The sequence below is a fragment of the Protopterus annectens genome, chromosome 1.part1 (genome assembly GCF_019279795.1).
Source record: "Protopterus annectens isolate FY-2018-M chromosome 1.part1, PAN1.0, whole genome shotgun sequence".
In the NCBI taxonomy this organism is placed as follows: domain Eukaryota; kingdom Metazoa; phylum Chordata; order Ceratodontiformes; family Protopteridae; genus Protopterus; species Protopterus annectens.
Window position 1 is genome coordinate 1,606,338,635 of NC_056726.1, and position 22,722 is coordinate 1,606,361,356.

Genomic DNA, 22,722 nt, shown 5'->3' on the forward strand with positions numbered 1-22,722 from the left:
TCTCTAAATCCACAAAGACACAATGCAACTCCTTCTGACCTTCTCTGTACTTCTCCATCAACACTCTCAGAGCAAACATCGCATCTGTAGTGCTCTTTCCTGGCATGAAACCATACTGCTGATCACTAATCATCACCTCCCTTCTTAACCTAGCTTCCACTACTCTTTCCCGTAACTTCATGCTGTGACTGATCACTTAAATCCCTCTGTTACTACAGCTCTGCACGTCCCCCTTATTCTTAAAAATTGGTACCAAAACACTTTTCCTCCATTCCTCGGGCATCCTCTCACTTTCCAAGATTTTATTAAACAATCTAGTTAAAAACTCCACTGCCATTTCACCTAAACACCTCCATGCTTCCAGAGGTATGTCATCGGGACCAACAGCCTTTTCGTTCTTCATCCTCTTCATAGCTATTCTTACTTCCTCCTTGCTAATCCACTGCACTTCATGATTCACTATCCGCACATCATTCAACCTTCTCTCCGTCTCATTCTCTTCATTCATCAACCCCTCAAAGTACTCTTTCCATCTGCTCAACACACTCTCCTTGCTTGTGAGTACGTTTCCCTCATTATCCTTTATCACCCTTATCTGCTGCACATCTTTACTAGCCCGGTCCCTCTGTCTAGCCAATCGGTACAGGTCCTTTTCTCCATCCTTAGTGTCCAACCTTTTATACAACTCTTCATACGCCTTATCCTTAGCCACCTCTCTCTTTGCCATGCACCTCATCTCCTTATACTCTTGTCTACTTTCTTCATCTCTTTGACAATCCCACTTCTTCTTCGCCAACCTCTTTATTTGTATACTCTCCTGTACTTCTTCATTCCACCACCAGGTCTCCTTGTCCTCCTTCCTCTTTCCAGATGTCACACCAAGCAGCTTTCTAGCCATCTCTCTTACTAGCTCTGCTGTAGTTACCCAGCTATACGGTAACTCTTCACTGCCACCCAGTGCCTGTCTTAACTCTTCCCTGAACATCACCTCACAATTACCCTTTTTCAATTTCCACCATTTGATCCTTGTTGCTGCCCTCACACTCATCTTCCTCTTCTTGATTACCAATGTCATCCTGCAAACCACCATCCTATGCTGCCTAACTACACTTTCCCCTGCCACGACTTTACAGTCTCCAATCTCCTTCAGACTGGCCCTTCTACATAAGATATAATCCACCTGTGTGCATCTTCCTCCACTCTTGTATGTCACCCTATGCTCCTCCCTCTTGTTAAAATACGTATTCATCACAGCCATGTCCATCCTTTTCGCAAAATCCACTACCATCTGACCTTCTGCATTCCTTTGCTTAACACCATACCTACCCATCACTTCCTCATCCCCCTGTTCCGTTCACCAACATGCCCATTGAAATCTGCTCCAATCACCAGTCTCTCTCACCCTTGGGTACAGACATCACCACTTCATCCAACTCACTCCAAAAATTTTCTTTCTCATCCTTCGCACATCCAACTTGTGGAGCATATGCACTAACAACATTCATCATTACACCATTAATTTCCAGCTTCATAAACATCACTCTATCCGACACTCTTTTCACCTCTAATACACTCTTAGCATACTGTTCCTTCAGGATAATGCCTACGCCATTTCTCCTCCCATCCAAACCGTGATAAAACCATTTGAAACCGCCTCCGATACACCTAGCCTTGCTCCCCTTCCATCTGGTCTCTTGCACACGCAATATACCAACCATCCTTCGGTCCATCATATCAGCTAGCTCTCTCCCTATACCAGTCATACTGCCAACATTGAAAGTTCCAACCCTCACTATCACAGTCCTAACCTTTACCTGCCTTCAGGCATGCCTTCCGCCTCTTCTCCTATCTCTGCCTGTTCATCTTAAAGCAAAATTGTTGGATGCTCCTTTAAATCAGGACTGCCTGTTTGGCAATAAGGCTGAAGAAGTTCTAAAAAAAGATGGAAGATAAAGCTAAATCTTTGCAAACTGTAAAAGATTTCTTACAAGTGCAACCTCCAAGATTTAGTAGGCACTGGCCTAATAAGAATTGGTCCTTTCCAGATTTTTCCAGATCCTGTCAAGCCAAGCCCAGACGCACCAAGTTTCAGTCCCAGGGGACTCTCAGAACTAAGCAATGGGGGCCCTCCACCTCAAAATCTAGAAATAAGACCCCCCCCATGGTAAACAGTCTCAATGACTTTCCTTTAAAATTACCAAGCACTTTTCTTTTAGCCGCCCCTTTGGGGGGAAAAATTGCTCTTCATGCAAAGAAACTGGGAACTCATAACCCAGAACAAATGGGTTCCAAATATAGTGTTCCAGGGATTCAGATTTCATTTCCACACGTTGCCAACACCAAATGGGTGGCCAGATCTGCCCCCCAAATCAGTGGGCAGAGGCTCAAAAACAAGTACTTTCCCTCTTATACATGGGGGCTATTCTACCGGTACCAGAAGAGTAAAAGGTACCCAGAAAAGACAAATCATGGCGTCCAATTCTGGACCTGTCTACTCTAAACACCTTTCTGGACATTCCAAAATTCAAGAAGCTGACTCTTCACCAGTTACTTTCTATGCTAGACAAAGATGCCTGGTTGGCAACTCTAGATTTAAAAGAAGCTTACCTGCATATTCCCAATCAGGGAATCTTGCTGAAGATGCCCATGCTTCAAAGCAGGCTACTTGCATTATCAGTTCTCTGCACTGCCCTTTGTCTTGTCTACTGTGCCCAGGGTATTCACAAAGTGCCTGGCTCCAGTAATTGCATTTTGCAGGCAAAGAAACGTTCAAATATATCCATACCTGGACGATTGTCTAATTCAGGCAAAAAACCAGGCCATACTTCTAAATCATCTGGCATTTGTAAAAAGGGTTCTAACTTCTCTGGGGTACACCATAAACAAAAAATAAATCACAACTGGTACCCTCTCAACAGATTACATTCCTGGGTGCAAGCTTGAATACAACTGCCCAGATGGCTTTCCTCACGCCAGAAAAACAAATTAATTTGGTAACTTACTTCAAACAAGTGGCCACAAAAACCCTGCTTTCTGCAAGACAAATACTGCAAGCCTTGGAGCTCATGGTCTCATGCATTCTTCTAATTCCATATGCAAGACTGCAGATGAGGAAACTTCAGTGGTACTTAAAATGTCTATGGAGTCAACATTGTCACAGCCTGGAAATAATGATTCCTATCATACCTTGCCTACACCTGGAGTTCCTGTGGTGGGCAGAGGCCTGCCACCAAAACAAGGGACTTCCATTCACACTACCCCCTGCCACTCAAACCCTAACTATGGACGCATCAGACTGTGCATGGGGGGCTCACCTGGCAGGGAAGTGCATTCAGGGAAATGGAACCCAAATCAAATGCACCTAAATATCAATCAAAAAGAAATGTTAGCTGTACAGAATGCTCTGACAGCCTTCAAGGACTACATTCTTCCAGGACAACTAATGGTAGACAGACAACACCACGGTTATGTGGTACATAAACAAGCAGGGGGGTACACATTCCTACCCCCTCTGCAGACTAGCCATGGCATTGTGGAATACGGCCTTGAGCTACCAATTGCACCTACAATCTCAATTCCTGTCAGGAAAATGTAATACACTGGCAGACGGACTAAGCAGAAATCTCATGGACCCACATGAGTGGAAACTGGAACCACGGATTTTCAACATGTTGACAAGCAGATGGGGCGCCCAGACATAGATCTATTTGCCTCCCCCCAGAACTACCAGTTGGACAAATTTTGCACAAGGATTCCCCACAAAAAAGCCTGGAAAGTGGATTCTCTGTCCTTCAGCTGGAAAAACCTATCAGTCTACGCCTTTCCCCCTCTGCCTCTGCTCTCCAAAGTTCTGCTAAAAGTCAAACAGGACAAACTTAGGATAATTTTGATTGCTGCAGACTGGCCACGCCAACACTGATACCAACTCCTGCGCAGTGTGTCACAAATATCTCCCTGGCATCTGCATCAGACACCTTCTTTGCTGTCTCAGCAGGAGAACCAAATTCTGAACCATCAGCTGCCAGCATTGAACCTTGCAGCTTGGCTAATCACTTAAATTCACCCTTAGCAAACCTGTGATGGATGTCATCTTGGAGGCGAAAAAATCTAGTACTAGAAAATCTTATGCTGACAAATGGAAAAGATTCAGTGTCTGGAACCAATCTTTAGGGATGAGCACAGCAGCGCCCAATTTACCTCAGATTTTGCAATGCTTAACTGAGATGCTTTACATGCGCCTGTCTTTTTCCTCTATTAAAATCCATGCTTCAGCTATTTCAGCTCACTATAACACAGAGCCACCCCTCTTTTCTCATCCCCTGTTCAAGCAGTATCTCAAAGGGGCAAATAACTTGAGACCACCCAGGAGAGCTCCTACCCCTGCCTGGGACCTTTAATTTTGTTTTGCAGAAGCTCACTCTACCTCCTTTCGAGCCAGCTGCTACTGCAGACTTAATTTTTCTTCCTTTTAGCAATCACTTCAGCTAGAAGGATATCTAAATTACAGGCCCTTATGGCAGTGGAGCCTTTCATCATCTTTCATGCGGACAGGGTATCTCTGAGGACCAATCCATCCTTCATGCCCAAGGTGGTTTCCACTGTGGCTGTTGGTCAGTCAATTCATTTGCCAACCTTCTAGCCCAATCCACAGAACAAAGGGGAATGAATTTTGCATTCCTTGGGCGTGCACAGACAACTTAGATTCTACTTGGACAGAATTAAACTTTGAAGAAAATCTGAACAATTGCTAGTAGCATTCGCTGCTGGGGCAGAGGGGGAGGCTATTTCAAAACAAACCATTTCTAAATGGATAAGCCAGTGCATTCATTTCTGCTATAAGCACCATGGAAAACCTATCCCCCAGGGGATCAGATCTCATTCCACCAGGGCTGCATCTACTTCTGCAGCCTTTCTCAGAGGTGTTCCTACCAGGGATATTCTAGAAGCTGCTACATGGAGTTCTGTACATACTTTCATCAAGCATTATCATTTACCAATTTTCTCTAAATCCAGAGCTGGCTTTGCAATTGCTGTCTTGCAGGGCCTTATAGCTGGTCCTAATGCTGTATAAATTCCTCCTCCCCAACCATAGCTTTGGGAATCTACCCAAATGTAATGACTGAAACAGTGAAACACGAAGAACATAGTACAGTTGTGTACACTTACCATAAATGTAGATGTTCTAGTGTATTCACTGATGCAGTCCTGGTTACCCTCCCTCCAGCCCCCTGTTTTTCTCTAGCTATACCTCTACTTTCTTTTACTATGCTTAAAAGACTTTTTGGTGTATTTGCTTTTGGTTGGAGGTATATATTTTGTGTTTTTTAATTTTATTTGCTCCCCATTTGGGGGGCACCTGACATCTGGGACAAGAAAAAACTGATGTAATGGTGTCGGCTGCATGTTTTATACCCCTGACGACCTGACTTCATGGAAGAAGGGACAGCAACTGACGCAGGACCCAAGACTTTAATCAGGCCAACTGAGGGCAACCTGTCAGGAGATTACCCAAATGTAATGACTGCAACAGTGAATACACCCGAACATCTACATTTATGGTAAGTGTACACAACTGTACTTTACACATAGTGGCTATTTGTTGTTTTTTTTTCTGGGCAGGGTGTTTGGTTATGTAGGATTCTTAGATTTAGCTAAGAGGAGATGGATTTCCAAAACTTTTTGCATTGTTTTGTTGGTTGGCTAGTTGTACTGAGAAGAATTTTTTTTTTATCGTATGTTACTAGTTTTTTGGCTTTATTGTGGAGTTGCTTGAAATGTTGTTCAGCTTGCATTGTTTTATTTTTCCTCCATTCTTTACAGGCACACTCTCTTGCAAAGGGTAGATTGTTTAGTTGATTTTGTTAGCCAGGAGGCATGGTTAATTTTTTTTACGTTTCATAACGCATTGGTGCAAGGCTATTGAGAGTGCCTAGGAAGATTGCATTGAAATAAAGTACAGCATCATCTAATGGTAGAGTTTTTAAAGGGGCCCAGTTATGAGCTTTTAGGATGTTGGTAAAGGTAGTTTGGTTAAAGAGGCTGATGTTCATGGTTGTTTTATAGGAGTGATTTTTAGGAGTGTGGGTTCTATGGGTGTAGGCTGGGAGGTGGTCACTTAGGGAGTTTCTAGGGTGCACAAATTGGAGATATTTGAGGGTGGATTACTAGTATCCAATCTGATATTGATTCGGATTGACTGGGTATGCCATGAGTGGGAGTAGTAATGAGTTGAGTAAAGCTATATAAGTTTATGCTGTTAACTGGGGAGTTTGAGGTAAGGGTTTGTCAGTTTGTTAGTATCTCCTAAAATGGTGATTTCCTGTGATATATTTTTTTTTATCCAGGATAGAAAGTCCTCAAAGGTGGGGATATTATGGCCTTTGGGATGTATAGTGCAACTATACAAAGTTGTTTGTTATTGTTAATGTGAAGAAATGCTATTAAGAATTCCTTGTCAAAGGTTGGTGCTGGTTTATTGTGGGTAGTAATTGTTAGGGAGTCTTTGTAAATTAATGCTGTACCCCCTTCTTTTTGTGTAACCTATCAGAGCAGAGTGTATTTTAGCCTGGGGGGAGAATTTTTGTGTCTGAGATGTGGTTTTAGCCAGGTTACTAAGAGAGAGAAAATTCTGTTAATCTCTGAAGGCAGGTGCAACCCACTCCAGGCTCACTCTGCTCCTCTACCCTGCCCCAATTTCCACCCACCCCTCTTCCACCAATGTCAGGGGTGTATACTGATAGCCAGGCATGAAATTCAGTGATTTTTATTACATGTACTGCATATGTCTATTGTTATCAGGTGAATATTTTGACTGTTAGCCTGGATTCTGTAGGAGGGATGTTAGGTCCGGGGATAGGGTGAATATCACCACATAGTGGTAGGGTGGATAGAAGATGAATTATGTTGTATGAGAGGTAAGGTGTATTCATAGATTTGGAGAAGGCATAGTAATATAGCTTGAATTTGGCGTAGGTGGATGATGCACAAAGTTTGGTTGAGCATATATAGGTACATGTGAATAAGGATGGAGGGAGAGATCTGAACTATGTATAGTAGTTGGTGTGGAAGTTAGATTTGAAGATGAAGAAGATGAGATGTACAGGGAGGTGTGTGGGGAAGTAGCTTGGGTCAGAAATGAATGCAGTGAGGGTGGAGAGGAGAGAAGTGGTTGTGTATGTATTGTGACGTGGTGTGTAGAAAAAGAAGAGCTGAGGATAGAGTTGTTATAGTGGGTGGGGGAGTGTAGGTGAGGGAGGGATTCATGTGCTGTGGAGGGATGGTATTGGTTGTGGAAGTGTGGGGTGGAGTTACAGGAAGTATAAACCTGGTGGAAGAGGGAGTGGTTGGGTGAGAATGGAGGCAGGGTAGGGGAGCAGAGTGAGCCCAGAGTGGGTTGCACCTGCCTTCAGAGATGAACAGAATTTTCTATATCCAGCAAATGGCTTGGTAGGTATATATGAGTTGCTTAATAACAGAGAAACAAAAGTCTGAAGGTTGTGACTCTAACAAATCAATAATTGTTTGGGACAAGCTTAACTGTTCAGTAGTGAGAGATAGGACTAAGAGGAAGGGAATAGAGGTAGAGAGAAGGAAGACAGGTGAGTTGGCTGTAGTTAATTGGAGTACGGCTTTCACAAAAAAGCCAAAAGTGGGGTAACTCCAATGAAAAAAAGTTAGAGGTTAGCAATTTAGATAGCAAAAAGAAAATTGGCAGGGGAAGAGAGGAAGAAATATAAGTGAGCTTCTTTTAGCAGAGTGCTCCAAATATAAAGCCTACTGCTATGTGTATATATATATATAGATATATATATATATATATAGATATATATATATATATATATATAGATATATATATATATATATAGATATATATATATATATATAGATATATATAGATATATATATATATATATATATACATAGATATATATATATATATATATATATATATATATATATGGACCAAATACAAAATATATATAATTACACTGAAAGTCACGTACAGTCTTTTTGAAGTGGAATAGAGGCTCAGTGGTGCTTCTCAAAAGGCTGTGGTTAACAGTACCCGGTCGCAGATAATGATTGTCAAGCAGCAGAATGGATAAGACAAAGGTCTGTTCAGGCAAAAAATAGGATGACACTGCTGTTTGCCTATTGTGGATTGCTCTTCTGTTTGAACAGGGAGAGGTTACTAAAACACAAAAATAAGGATAACTAATTAAATATCTGGCATATACCAGTGCTGTTATGAGTAAATAAGACAAAAATATGCTAACTAATTTTTGAGCATGTACAAACAACAAATATAATGTCATGTGTATTAAACGTTTATCAAGAGTATCTGTTAGAACCATCAGTAATGTTGTTGGACTATTAACAGAAACAACTAGTGCCGTTACAGTATACAAAGTGCAGGTTTCACATACACAGCTGCAAGGATGCTAGATTTTCAAACCAAAAAGAAAGATAGGGTGCATAAGACGGTGATACCAGCTCCTTAAATGGTACAGTGAACAAACAGTTCACTAGGGTTAGTTGAACAACTAAAAATCTAGGTAAATAATTCTACTGTTAAAATGATTGATGAACACAGGATAATAGATACATTTGTGTAGCGTTTATGCAGTCAGATATAATGCTGCTTAATACCACACCATTGCTATCAAGTCTAGCTTAAGCAAAAAGGTAACAGTGAGGTATTCACAGTTTTGTGTATGTTGCTACGGCATGTGGTGTGGTATTGAAAATCCATACCTATGCTACGGCAGAAAAACTATGCATATTTACAGTCCCCAAGTTGTACAACAGGATGTAAAACATTTTTGATAGTAATTGCTTAATGACTATACTGTTGTAGTCTCTACAACCCGTGCTATAGCAGTTGCTATTGCAACTTTCAATGTACAATGTTCCTATTGCAATATTTAAATGTGAAAGTTATGTTATTTGGTACAAAAATTAAATTAAACAGCAGAAACATCAGCTCAGACACACAGGTTTTAATACATGAAGATTTGGAATATACAATATGAGCCATGTGGGAATACTTGGAGTTATAGTCACTGATCAGTAGGTGAAATGTCATGAGTAAGTAGGATATGTAGTAAATCAAGAATACCAAACTATACTAAATTGAAAATTATTTGACATCCAAAGCTAGAATGCAAGTTTACCAAAGTTGCTGTATTCCTCAGCTATGTTTATTGAATCATTTGAAGTACTTTCTCTAAGGTAGAAATGGATTATAATAAGATCTCAGAGTTAACGGCTGTCATTCCTCAAGCTGCACATCATTTGATGCTTCAGCTCTAATGTGATGCTTGAACCTCAAAGATGTAGATCTTAAAACCAGATAGTAACATCCTTCCAAGCTGTTACAGACCTCTCTCATCTAAACACTTTTCTGAAGGTGCCCTCCTTTTGATTGTTATCCATTTAGACTTTGTTTCCTGTTCTTCTTCTTCATGCTTATATCTGAAGGATGCTTGTGTCTACATCCCGAACCATCGCCTTTTCAGGAAGTTTTTGTTTCTCTGATGTCCTTCAAGGATGCATCTGCAGTCCTAACATATGGGTTGTCCTGCCTCAGGCAGCCCCTCGGTCGGCCGGATTCCAAAGTCTGGGTCTGGCCTCGGCTGATGTCGCACTCCACCCGACGTCATAGCTGCTGTGGTATAAAGGCATCAGCCGATGCCATTTTCCTCAGTCTTTCTTGCCGCGCGGTGCCCGAAGCAGAAGCTGTTCGCAAGTGCCAGTCGGTCAGATCCAGAGATTTCTACTACGAAGACTTCTAAAAAGCTAAGTACCCGTTGGGACTCTTTCTTGCCTCAGCCGATGTCAGGCAAAGTAAATAATTGTTTAACTTGTGGGAAACAAATACCTCATAAGGATTTCCACTCTTACTGCCTTCCTTGTTTAGGCCCAGACCACGACGTATCAGCTTGTTTAGCCTGTGCTTCTTTCAACCGACGGACGCTTAGACGTCGGTCGGAGTTTGCAGAGGAGTTTTTTGGTCCCGCTTTTGCTTACAAAATGCCGTCGGAGACTCCGACAGCACAATTAGTTAAAAAACGCAAGGAAAAGGACCGACACTCGCGGTCCGCGGTTTCGGCTGAAACCACGGTTAGGCCAACCGCGAGTGTCTCGGTTTCGGCTGAAACCGAGTCCTCGGTTCTTCCTTCGGCCGAAAACAGGCCTCCGGTAGCCGAGGCTTCACAGAGCATGGCTGAATCGGCTTCAGAAATTGTTCCTACAGAAGCAAGCACCCAGGATTTGTCAGATACTATTCCTTTAGACATATCTACCCCTGCACGTGGGGCTGCTAGACCCCCTGCATCCATGTCTATCAAGGCTTTTGCCAGGGCTAAAGCAGCTAAATCTTGTAAGGCCTTACCTGCTAAAATTCCCTCACAGGCCTACCTCTAGTTCTCAAATGCTCAGCCTGGCTGAGGATCTCATTTCTTTGATCAGGGGATCCCAACCTCACCCAGACAGGGCCTCTCAACCCCCTCCAGAGAAGAGGCCTAGGACTGAACTCCCGGAACCTGTTTCCACAGACAATTCCTCGGATGACTCAGATGTCTCAGACCCTCAGGAAGGCCCATATTCTCCTTATGAGGATTCTGATGCAGAAGATTCCATTCCTTCTGCTTCTCCTCCTGAAGAATTTTCTTTTGGGGAAACCTTACATGCTATGAGGGAACACTTTCAATGGCAGGGCCAGGATTTTTCAGATTCAAGAAAAAGGCTAAGGACCTTCTTACACTTACCACAGCATAGACCTTTAGCCATTCCTCCAGTACTAACAGTTGTTGATGATGCATGTAATGATGCCTGTACTGCCCCTGATTCTCTTCCTCCGGCCCCTGCCAAGCCTGACAGATATTACAGGGTCCCAGACACACACTACCATTTGTATAAGGCTCCTGTGGCCGATCCTGAAACCATTTCACAGGGCCCTAAGGCTGTGGCAGCTGCCTCTGCCAAAAATCCTCTCCCCTCTGAAAGGGAATCTAGAGCATTAGAGATGGGGTAAAAAGGTTTATACTTCTGCTACTCTTTCGGCCAGGGCCTTAAACTGTCAATTCCACATGATTCAGTACCAGGAATTTTTGTTAGACCAGCTAAATAAAAAACTGTCCTCCCCTGAACCTATAGACCGTAAGTCCCTTCAGGAATTGGTACATAACTCTCAGCAGGTCAGTAACCATTTTTTAAAATGTGGCTATGATGCACTGGAGGCTTCCTTTAGATCAGCTATGACTGGAACAGTGATTCGAAGGCATGCTTGGTTAAAAGAACAATCCTTACCAGACCATGTTAAGTCAAAACTCCTAGATGCCCCTATGGAGAAACAAAGTTTGTTTGGCTCCCCTGCACAGGAGGTTCTAAAGAAGGTGGAGGAAAAAGCTAAATCTGTCCAAACAGTCAAGGATTTCTTACAGGTCCAACCTCCGAGGTTTAGCAGAAATTGGCCTTCGAAGAATTGGTCCTTTCCAGACACCTCTAGAGCACAGAGAGGCAGAAATAGATGCCCAAGAGGCAGAGGTCAATCCAGGGGTAACTACAGGGGACGTCAGTGGCAACCTACCAATCAAAGAAATACTGCCACAGATTCAACTACAACCACTTCCACTGGACAGACACAATGACTTGGCTCTGATTCCGCCTACCAGGGAACAACTGGAAGCACCCTTGGGCGGAAAACTAGCTTTATTCTCCCACAACTGGCATTACATTACAGGAGACAAATGGACTTTACAAACAATAGACAAAGGCTACAGGTTTCCCTTCCACACTCTACCAAAAAAGAGAGGAATGCAAAACCTACCACCAAGCCAAAAAACAAACGCTCTAAGACAAATCAACAACGTACTAAGGATGAGAGCTATAGAAAAGGTACCGCCTATGGAACAAGGCCAAGGATTTTACTCCAGGCTTTTCCTTGTACCAAGAAAAGAAAATCAATGGAGACCTATTCTCGACTTGTCCACTCTGAACACATACCTCATTGTTCCAAAATTCAAAATGCTGACCCTCCAGCAACTTCTTCCCATGCTGGGCAAGGAGTCTTGGCTGGTGACTCTAGATCTCAAGGAGGCATACCTGCACGTCCCTATACGACCAGATTGCAGAAGACACCTCAGATTTATTGCAGGATCAGAGCATTATCAATTCTCAGCATTGCCCTTTGGCTTATCTACTGCCCAGAGTATTCACGAAATGCCTGGCATCAGTAATTGCTCATTGCAGGCTTCAGGGAATTCAAATTTACCCATACCTGGACGACTGCCTAATACAAGCGGACAACAAGGCAAAATTAACAAAAGATTTGGAAAAGGTCATACAATTGTTGCAAGCCTTGGGATATACAGTCAACATACAAAAATCAAGACTAGTACCATCCCAAAGGATAACATTCTTGGGTGCAGAACTGGATACATCAACTCAGATGGTTTTTCTCACAGAAGAAAAACAAAAGCAACTCCCAGTATATTTCATGACATTAACAACACAAACCCAGCTTACTGCAAGGAAAGTCCTGCAAGCCCTGGGTTACATGGCATCCTGCATAATATTGATTCCGCATGCCAGACTGCATATGAGAAAGTTGCAATGGTACCTAAGGAATGTATGGTCTCAACACAAGCACAGTCTAGAAGCCCAGATTCCAATGATTCCATGCCTGAAGCAAGAATTCCAGTGGTGGGCTCAGGCCTGTCGGTTGAACAGAGGACTGCCTTTCCACAAACCTCATCCAATCCAGACTATCACCACGGACGCCTCTGACCTAGGCTGGGGGGCACACATGGTGGACAAGTGTATACAAGGCCTATGGACCCAAGACCAGCTGAATCTACACATAAATCTAAAGGAGATGCTGGCAGTGAAACATGCAATCCAGGCATTCCGACCATTCCTTCAACAAGGTCACTTGCTGATAAGGACGGACAATACCACAGTCATGTGGCACATCAACAAACAGGGAGGTACACACTCATATCCTCTATGCCGGATGGCAATGGACCTGTGGAATGTGGCCCTGAATCTCAACATTCAACTTCAGGCCAGATTTGTACCAGGAAAAGAAAATTCACTAGCAGACACCTTAAGCAGAACTACCACGGATGCTCACGAATGGATGCTGCATTCAGATATCTTCAAAACCATAACAAAGAAATGGGGACTACCAGAGATAGACCTGTTTGCCTCCCCACACAACCACCAATTGAAGAAATTCTGCACAAGAGCATACCACCCACTTGCTTGGAGGGTGGACTCCCTTTCCTTCAGCTGGAAAAACCTGACAGCATATGCATTCCCACTTCTTCCTTTGATGTACAAAGTCCTACTGAAGATCAAAGAGGATCAGCCAAGGGTAATCCTGATAGCTCCAGACTGGCCGAGGCAACATTGGTACCCGCTGCTGAGAAGCATGTCTCGGACACGCATGGCCTCTACCTCTATGTCCCTTACTCCTAACACAGAACAACTACAAGATCCTACATCCAAACTTGAAAACACTGCTGCTAGCTGCTTGGAATATTGCACAAGACAAAATAACCCAGATTTATCTCAGAGGGTTAAGGACATTATCCTGGAGGCTCGCAGACCCTCCACAAGGAAAACTTATTCAGCCAAATGGAAAAGATACCTCATGTGGAGTACAGCAAAGGGGGAAAATGTCTCATTGGCAAACATAGCACACATCCTGGAATACTTAGCAGAACTGTTCCACAATGGCCTCTCCTACTCCTCCATTAAGATTCATGCATCAGCAATCTCAGCAGAATACAACATGGATCCTCCTGTCTTCTCTCATCCTCTACTCAGACAGTTCTTGAGAGGAATCAAGAACGTAAAGCCTCCAAGGAAACCACCTTTACCTACATGGGATCTCAACTTTGTGCTGGAAAAGCTAACACTTCCCCCTTTTGAACCGGCAGCAACAGCAGATTTACAGTTCTTGTCTTGGAAAACTGCTTTCCTGCTAGCAATTACTTCAGCAAGAAGGGTATCTGAATTACAGGCATTAATGGCAGTACAGCCCTTCCTTATCTTCCATCAGGATAGAGTGTCTCTGAGGACCAACCCTACCTTTATGCCAAAGTGATCGCCAGAGTATCATTGAACCAAGCAATTAATTTACCTACATTCTTCCCCAACCCACAGAACAGGGGGGAAAGACTGCTACATACCTTGGATGTGCACAGACAATTACGCTACTACCTGGACAGAACTAAGACCAACAGAAAAACTGACCAACTTTTGGTAGCATATGCAACAGGAATGCAAGGAAAAGCAATTTCAAAACAGACAATCTCAAAATGGATAGGAAATTGCATACGATTTTGCTACTCTTTTCATGGAAAGACAACTTCTGAAAATATCAGACCTCATTCCACAAGAGCTACAGCCACCACTACAGCTTTCCTACGAGGAGTGGCTACCAAAGACATTTTAGAAGCTGCTACTTGGAGCTCCGTGCATACATTTGCCAAGCATTATAACCTTCCCTTATACTCCAGATCCCGAGCAGGTTTTGCAACTGCTGTGTTGCAAGGGATATTGACTACACCATCTTTATCTTAGTGCCTCCTCCCCCAGTTTGGCTATGGTATTCTACCCATATGTTAGGACTGCAGATGCATTCTTGAAGGACATGGTACAGTTTTGTACCTACCATAAATGTAGATGTCCGATAGGTATGCATCTGCAGTCAGGATTACCCACCCTCCTTCCCCTCTGTGGTATTCCTAGGGTACTTACCCCTCTTTTAGCTAGCTGGGGGGAATTATTATGGTGTATTTGTTTTTGTATATATGTATATATAGATATTTTTTGCTCTTTACTGTTTGGAATTATTTGCATTTATCCAAATTTAGCCTTCCTAGAGGGCACCTGGCATCTGGGGCAAGAAACACCGAGGAAAATGGCATCGGCTGATGCCTTTATACCACAGCAGCTATGACGTCGGGTGGAGTGCGACATCAGCCGAGGCCAGACCCAGACTTTGGAATCCGGCCGACCGAGGGGCTGCCTGAGGCAGGACAACCCATATGTTAGGACTGCAGATGCATACCTATCGGACATCTACATTTATGGTAGGTACAAAACTGTACTTTTCTTGCTGGCATTTTCAACTCTTTGCTTTGCCGTTGGCTTTTCATTTGCTCCGAGGGTGTTCACCAAATACCTTGCTCCTGTGATTGCTTTTTACAGGATTCAGGGGATCCAAGTATTTCCTTAGTTGGCCAACCTTCTTTTTTAGGCATCCTTTCCAGAGATCCTGTTGCAAAATCTTCACTTTGCCTTTTCTTTTCTGCAAAGCCTGGGATTCACAGTAAACTTCAAGAAGTCTTTTCTGACGCTTTCTCAAGACCATGTTTTTCTGCTGTGCAGGGTTCATACTATGCCTATCCCAAGGCCTTAACACTCATTTTCTTCTTTCAGACTCTTCTTCCTCTGGCATCTGTAACAGCCAGGGAATTTCTGAGAGCTCTGGGGTTCATGACTTCCACCATCCCTATGCTTCCTCTGGCCAAATTCTACATGAGAAAGTTTCAGTGGTTTCTAAAGTGAGTTTGGCTTCAACATGCGCATCCCCTAGAATTTGTTGTTCCGCTTCTACCTTATCTCAAGAAGAAATTTTACTGGTCGATCCAGCAGTTGTCTCTAAATCCAGGGCTCCCTATTCATCCCCCTTTCCCTCTCAGCAACTGTTCACAGACGCTTCAGATGTGGGTTGGGGCGCAGCTTTTGGCTCCCTATTCTTCCCCCCTTTCCCTCTCAGCAACTGTTCACAGACGCTTCAGATGTGGGTTGGGGCGCAGCTTTTGGCTCCCTAAAAGTGCAGATGATGTGGTCTTCTATTCAACACAAAGAGCACATCAATGTCAAAGAGATGAGAGCTCTTCTGATGGTGCTTCAGGCGTTTCATCCTTTTTTCCCCAGGACCTCTCAAGGTATTGACAGACAATACCCCAGTGATGTGGTATGTAAACAAACATGGTGGGAAGAGAATCTCACCATCTTTGCTGGTTGGTACTCCTGTTGTGGGATCTAGCTATCCAGTATCAAGTGATTCTTCAGGCAGTTTACATTCCCTCAGGTCAAAAGAGTGTGGCAGACTTACTGAGCAGGTCCTTAACAAAATCCCACGAGTAGATGCTTTACTGGGATGTATTTCTAGATATTGTGCACCAGTGGGAGGGGTGGTACTCCTCAAGTAGATCTTTTTGCCTCCCCTCTGAACAGACAACTTCTATTTTGTGCCAGAGTCCCAGTTCCTCTGGTTTGGAAGGTGGATGCCCTATCTTTTTCTTGGAAGGGGATTTTTTTATGCTTTCCCTCCCCTTCCCCTCATTCCAAAAGTCCTTTTCAAAGTTCAACAGGATGCTCCCAAAATCTTGTTGGTGAATTCCTTTTGTCCGAGACAGCATTGCTTCCATCTTCTGCATTTAGTCAAGGGCAGTCATCACAAGTTGCCTCACAGGGTGGATCTGCTCACACAGGACAAGGGATCTCTCATCCATCCCCACTGGTCCACTCAATTGACATTGTGGTGATAGGATTTTGATAGCACATAGACATCTTTTTTTCTGAGGACTTGTTTTGGGTCTTGAAGGAGGCCAGGAAACCCAATAGTAGAAAAATCCTGCTTCTCCAAATGGAAGAGGTTTTCTGTTTGGTGTCTTTCTCGTAACCTAGATCCATTTCCTGTGGATGTTCCTTTGGTTCTCTCTTGTCTGTGTGAATTGCTCAATGCTGGATTGGCCTGTTCTTCTGTTAAGGTTCACTTATCAGCTATCTGTGCTTGTCTGCCTTTATCTCCTCCTTTAGCTTCTAGATTTGAGGCTAAACAGTTCCTTAAAGGCATCCTTCATATTGGGCCTCCTAGAAGTACTGTTTCTCCTCCCTGGGATCTTAAGTTTGCTTTGGAAAAGTCAGCTTCCTTGCAACATTTTTCTTGGAAGACTGATCTTCTGTTGGCCCTTACTTCTGCCAGATGGGTGTCGGAGCTTCAAGCCCTTATTGGTAGTCCTCCTCTTTTGGTGTTTCATAAGTGCAGGGTGTCCTTGTGTACCAGTCCTTCTTTTATGCCCAAGGTGGTGAATGAGTTATCCCTTAATCAGTCTATTAATTTGCCCACTTTTTTTCCCTTCTCTGCAGTCTGTCAATGAGAAGGTGCTACACACGTTGGATGTGCATAGACAACCCAGATTTTATTTGGATAAGACTAAAACTATTAGAAAATCTGATCAGCTCTATTTCTTTTCATCATAGTTCCTAAGAATTAGCTGTTTCAAAGCAAACTTATTTCTTCTTGGATTTCAAAAGCTATTTCTTTTTGTTATTCTTTTCATGGTAAAAGCATTCCTTCTTCTGTTAAGGCTCATTCTGCCAGAGCTGTGGCTTCTTCTAGTGCTTTTTTCAAGGGTTTGGATATTAACTGTATTCTTGAGGCAGCTATCTGGAATTTTGTGCATACTTTTACCAAGCACTACAAGTTGGATGGAATCTCCAGAGCTAGAGCTGGTTATGCTAGGGCCATCCTTCATGGCTTTCTAGAGGGCTCTGCTGGTCCTTCCTCCTCTCAAATTTCTTCCTGAGCTTTGGCACTCTCCCTATTTAAAAGAATACTGCAGCAATGAAATGGAAAGGCACAACACAGTTGTGTAAAATCTTACCTTAGTGGTAGATGTCCTTCTTTCAGTGTTGCAGTATTCACTCTCTCCCTCCGCCCCCCGGTCCATTTCTCTTCTGGATGTACTGATTTCCTCTCTATTCCTTGGAATGGCATTCCTGCTGGGGCTCTCAGTTCTGAGGATATTACAATTGGATGTCGCCTTTATACCTACACTATGCGAGGAGCATACATGTGACATACAGCGTACCTTAAAGCAACCTAAAGGCTTTGGTATACTGGCCGGGTGTCTGGCCACCCTTGGCAGGGGATCCCTATTGTAAAGAATACTGCAACACTGAAGAGAAGGACATCTGCCATTATGTTACAATTTTACACAGCTGTACTTTTTGTCTTGTCCTACTGACTTTTTGTAAGAGACTACTGCATGTAAGACTGCAACAAGTTAGTAACCTAGCATTAACTGTATAGCCTGTTGCCTTCTAGCTGTTAACTTGTTTAAGATACTTGAAGGACTTCTAAATGGTTATGGTAGTAAAGCTTGCACTTATTTTATGATCTGTCTAGATGCAGTGTTTTTTCACATTTATTAATATGGATTAAAAGGAAAACTCTGCAGTATGTTAAAGTTAATAGTAATAATATGCTTAGACTTGTTTTGTCCTAGTTTTAGATGTAAATCACTGATCCTAAAACATGTTATATATGAATATATCAGGAAATTTTTCTGGTTTTGCTCTGACCTTTGTCCTTTCCTCCCTCTCAAAATATACCTATCCTAATTGGTGTATATCCAGTTTTCAAAACATAAATACATAAATGTAGTGCAAGTCTGTAGTGATGTTCTTTTTAATTACCTGTTGAGTAGCTGTTTTTTTTTCTTCTTTTGCAGTGCTCTGTCGCATACTGAGGAAGTTCTGCAGAAGTATGGGCTCCGTTCAGAATCATAACCCTCCATTTTTCCTGCAATTTAGAGAGTAACATTGGAAGACATTTCATGCTCTATCAGTATCTTTGACTCCACAAGCATTTTTTGTTCTACATCATTTTCATGTTATAAATACCATGGACCTTGTAAGTGAGCAATGAAATCGTGGTGCTTGTAGGACATCTGGACCTTTGATTTAAGTGCACTGTCCAGCGCAAGTGTAGTCTCCTCTAGAAACGTAAACTGTTTTCCCCTTTAACAAGATAAAGACGTTAACAGCCTTCTCAAAATTTAATTTGAATGGTGTTTTAATAAGGATAAGTGCTTACTCTTGAATTAGATTGTTAAAATGAAATGTCTCAGTATGTTAGTAGCCTCCATTTAGAAATAGACATCAGTCACGTGCAGAGTAGTCTTGGGCAGTGCATTTATTTTAGGGAAGGAAGAGCTGTTTAAAACAAACTGGACTGAGATGGCACAATGTAGCAACATTTCAGCAGTCAGCCCTTGTGAGTACGTAAAATGTGTGTGTCTCTGTGGGTGTGTATGTGCGTGTGTGGCAGAATCCCATGCCATATGCATTTGACAGTAACATGATGTTCTGTTATTAAACACTACCTAGTGGCTGGTTATAGTGTAAATACGAATTCACAGAAATGAAAAGAATGACTGCCAGTGGCAAGACTTTTATGTGACAGTTGCCATTAGTCTAGAGAGAAAAAAAAGCATCAGAAGTCCTTTTGCAATGTTACAGCACTATCTCTTTTGCAGCTTTCTGCACAGCTAACTCAGGTCAGCTGATTCTGTAACTATACAGATAATTATCCTGTAAGAAAAATCAGTGATGGGTCCAGGAAAAAGGTGTGTGTGTGTATAATATTATATAAAATCAGGGTTATGTATATCTGCCATGGTTCAGTGGTAAATCACTTTGTGTATGGTGTGCAGGGTCCTGGGTTCAAGCCTTGCAGAGGCCATTTTTGGGTTGGGCGGGTGGCTTAATGGCTAAGGTGTTTGCCTTACAAAAACCCAAGGTGCAGGGTTTGAGTCTCACAAGGGATAATTGGCTTGGCTTAAAATGGCTGTCAAGGGCAGTTAACGTAGTACTAAACTATGAACCTATATATATATATATATATATATATATATATATATATATATATATATATATATATATATATATATATATATATATATAGTTGTAAATGGCATCCTTAAAGATGTTCATTACATTTTTATAAATGATCACATGTTGAAAATGCATTTAAGGATGTTGTCCTAGAAACTAGCATGTCTGTTGCAGCATCTCCTGTAGTTTTAGGAGAACAATGTGCTTCCGCACTGTAGTAGATCACTCCTTAAAACATTCCTTTCTAATGACTGGACACTTGAAATGCTGCTGTGCCGCACCCTGTAACAGAAATGTTCACCATTTCATAGTTTTCAAACAAAAGCTAATTACCATGACTGAATTTAAAGCATCATTTTTTTTTATTTTTTTTAATCTTTTCCTGAAATGAGTATTTATTTATTTCACTGATGACATATGGGAAGGTTAATGCTGTTGTCACGAAAATAAACACATTTCCTCCTTAAATGTGTATTTAAGTAGTCTGTTTTTGTTACTTGTGCGCAAGTCATCATAGTGCTGCAAGCAGGCATTTGAGACAAGACTATGACTGCAAGAACCATCCTTTTTCAGAATGTGTAACCTAACTAGTGCGAGTAAAAATGTAAGTTACATTTTCCTGTTATAGTGTATCAACATGGGTGACATGCTGTGTAAATGAAGAAAAAATGTTAAAATTTCACTTTTCATTTTCATGTACATCTGACTCGACAGTTCACAGTGAAATTAATTTATTCAATTAATTCTTTGGAGGGTAAATATGTGAACACAAACTTGTTGAAGATTATGAGAGAGAAAAACAGTGCTGTTGAATTAGACTGCTGGCATTTGAGAGCATTTGCAAATCCTAAGTACTTACTGATTTTTCCTTGGTTAACTCTTCTTTAGAAATTTCACAGTATCAGTCCCTAAACCTTAATCACTCTTCTTGCTATCACAAGTGCAGAAAGCCATGAGAGTATATAGGTTCATAGGTGTGTACTTGGCTAATCGCCCTGGAGCCTTTACAAGCTTAGCCCATAGAAGTGCCCTGGCATCGTGCTGCCCAACGTTAGTTCCCAGTGCTTCTATCAAGTAGAACCACTGGAGTGATCCTCAGGGTGAACTTTAATTCCCATCCACACATTAAGATTTCTCTTGAAAAGGGCCAGTGAGGTGCTCTTCTTGACATGTACGGTAAGTCTATTCCGGAGCATGGGCAGTCTCTGGGTTATGAACCTGTCCCTCCAGCATTTTCTGTTCATTATAGTAATGAGGTTGAGGTCTCTGGAGCGTGTGGTGCAGAGGGATTGGGATTTCTTTAGATGTAGCATTTCTAACAGAGCTGGGTCAGACATGGCTTTGTAAGTCAAGCGGAGATCGCCTCTTAGTAGATGATATGAGACAGAGAATAGCTGCAGTTTTTTGAGTCTCCATGTAGGACATGTGTTTAAGGCTTAGGAACGTCTTCGTGAAGTACTTTTGTGGCCTTTCCAGCTGTTGCATGTGTCTAGTGAGGTACATGCCAAATGGGGCATTGTACTCCGTGATTGGCCTAATGAGGGAAGAGTAGAGAGAAATGATTACCTCTTTCTTCCTGGATTCAAAACCCTTGGTAATGAGATGTGCCACAGAAGGACTTTCTGACCACAGTGGCAATGTGGTGGTCGAAGGAGGGTTTGCTGTCAGCCTGTGTCCCCAGATCTCTTATAATGCCTTCAGTGTTCAGTGGACTCCCATCGATGTGGTAAATAGTTGGAACCATGTTTTTTCCAAAGGGGATGATGATGACGCATTTTTTGGCATTAAGCTTAAGGCCATGGTTTCAACACTAGTCATTGGTCTAAGTGAGGCTTTTCTATAGGATGTCTACATCACATGAGGAGTTAATAATGGCTCCCAGCTTGCAGTAGTCTGTGAACTTGGTCAGACAGAGTCCCTCCGTGTTGGCCTGGACTTCTGAGAACTAGATGCCAAACAGGAGAGGACCCAGGACCGATCCCTGTGGGACTCCACTCGTGACTGTTCGGCAGTCTGACTTGGAGTCTGCCACTTTCACACTGTGGGTTCTATCTGTGAGACAATTTGCAACCCCTAGTGATATACGGGTTGATGCCTAGTTTGCTGAGTTTATCAATAATTCCTGAGTGGGGAATGGTATCAAAAGCCTTGGCTAGATCATCCACAACTCTGGTGACTGACTCAAAGAAGTCAACCAGATTGAACAGGCATGATCGACCTTTCACAAATCATGGACCTAATTAACAAGGATACAGGGAATCCTTGCGTGGGATCTAGAGTTTGGAGATTCCCTGTATCCTTGTTAATTAGGTCCATGATGATGCACTCCATATCCTTATCTATCAGACTTGTCAGGCTAATGGAGTGATAATTCCCAGGGTCTGTAGTCGCTCCCTCTTCATGGAGAGGGATGACTGTAGCAGTGCACCATTCGGTAGGGGCAAAGCCTGAGGTGAGGCTGTGATTGAACAGGGCACACAGATGTGGTGCCAGTTCACTTTGTAGTTCATGTAGAACACATCCAGGGATATTGTCTGGTCCCGTGGAAGCTGTATTCTTGGCCTTGGACAATGCAGATCTAACCTGTGCTGCAGTAATGCAGAGTGCTTAGCATTCCTCCGGTATTGTGATTGGCCCTTTTGGGGGGGGGGGGTAAAGTTGGCACTGAATCTGTCGGCTAGAATGTTGACAATATCTGTTGGCTCAATATAGGGTACCATTGTGCAGTAACTCCGAGCAAATCTGGGTATTGCCATAGAGATTCTTGATATAACTATAGAAGGTTTTATGGTTGATTTTAGTGTCTGCCGCAATTCTGCCTTCATGGCTGGCTTTAGAGGTTTTTGATGAGGGATCTCAACTTTTTGTTGAGACTAATAAGGGAGTTTTTTAATACACTGATGATGACCTTCTGTATCACTGTTGCAGTATTTTTCACCTTAGAGGTGTCCTGCCAAGGATAAACTAATGTTCAGCCAGTATACCAAAGCCTTTAGATCTTGTATACACTGTACATCA

The 22,722-nt window shown here is 42.5% G+C and overlaps 1 protein-coding gene across 1 annotated transcript in view; it reads left to right on the forward strand.

Moving 5' to 3' along the window:
- Positions 1–19,437, forward strand: part of YRDC (yrdC N6-threonylcarbamoyltransferase domain containing) — a 462,643-nt gene extending 443,206 nt beyond the window's left edge. The window contains exon 6 of the mRNA XM_044083593.1: positions 18,540–19,437. Coding sequence (XP_043939528.1) covers positions 18,540–18,597 — 58 coding nt within the window. The 3' untranslated portion in view covers positions 18,598–19,437. The remainder of the gene's footprint in view (positions 1–18,539) is intronic.
- Positions 19,438–22,722: the final 3,285 nt, after the last annotated feature.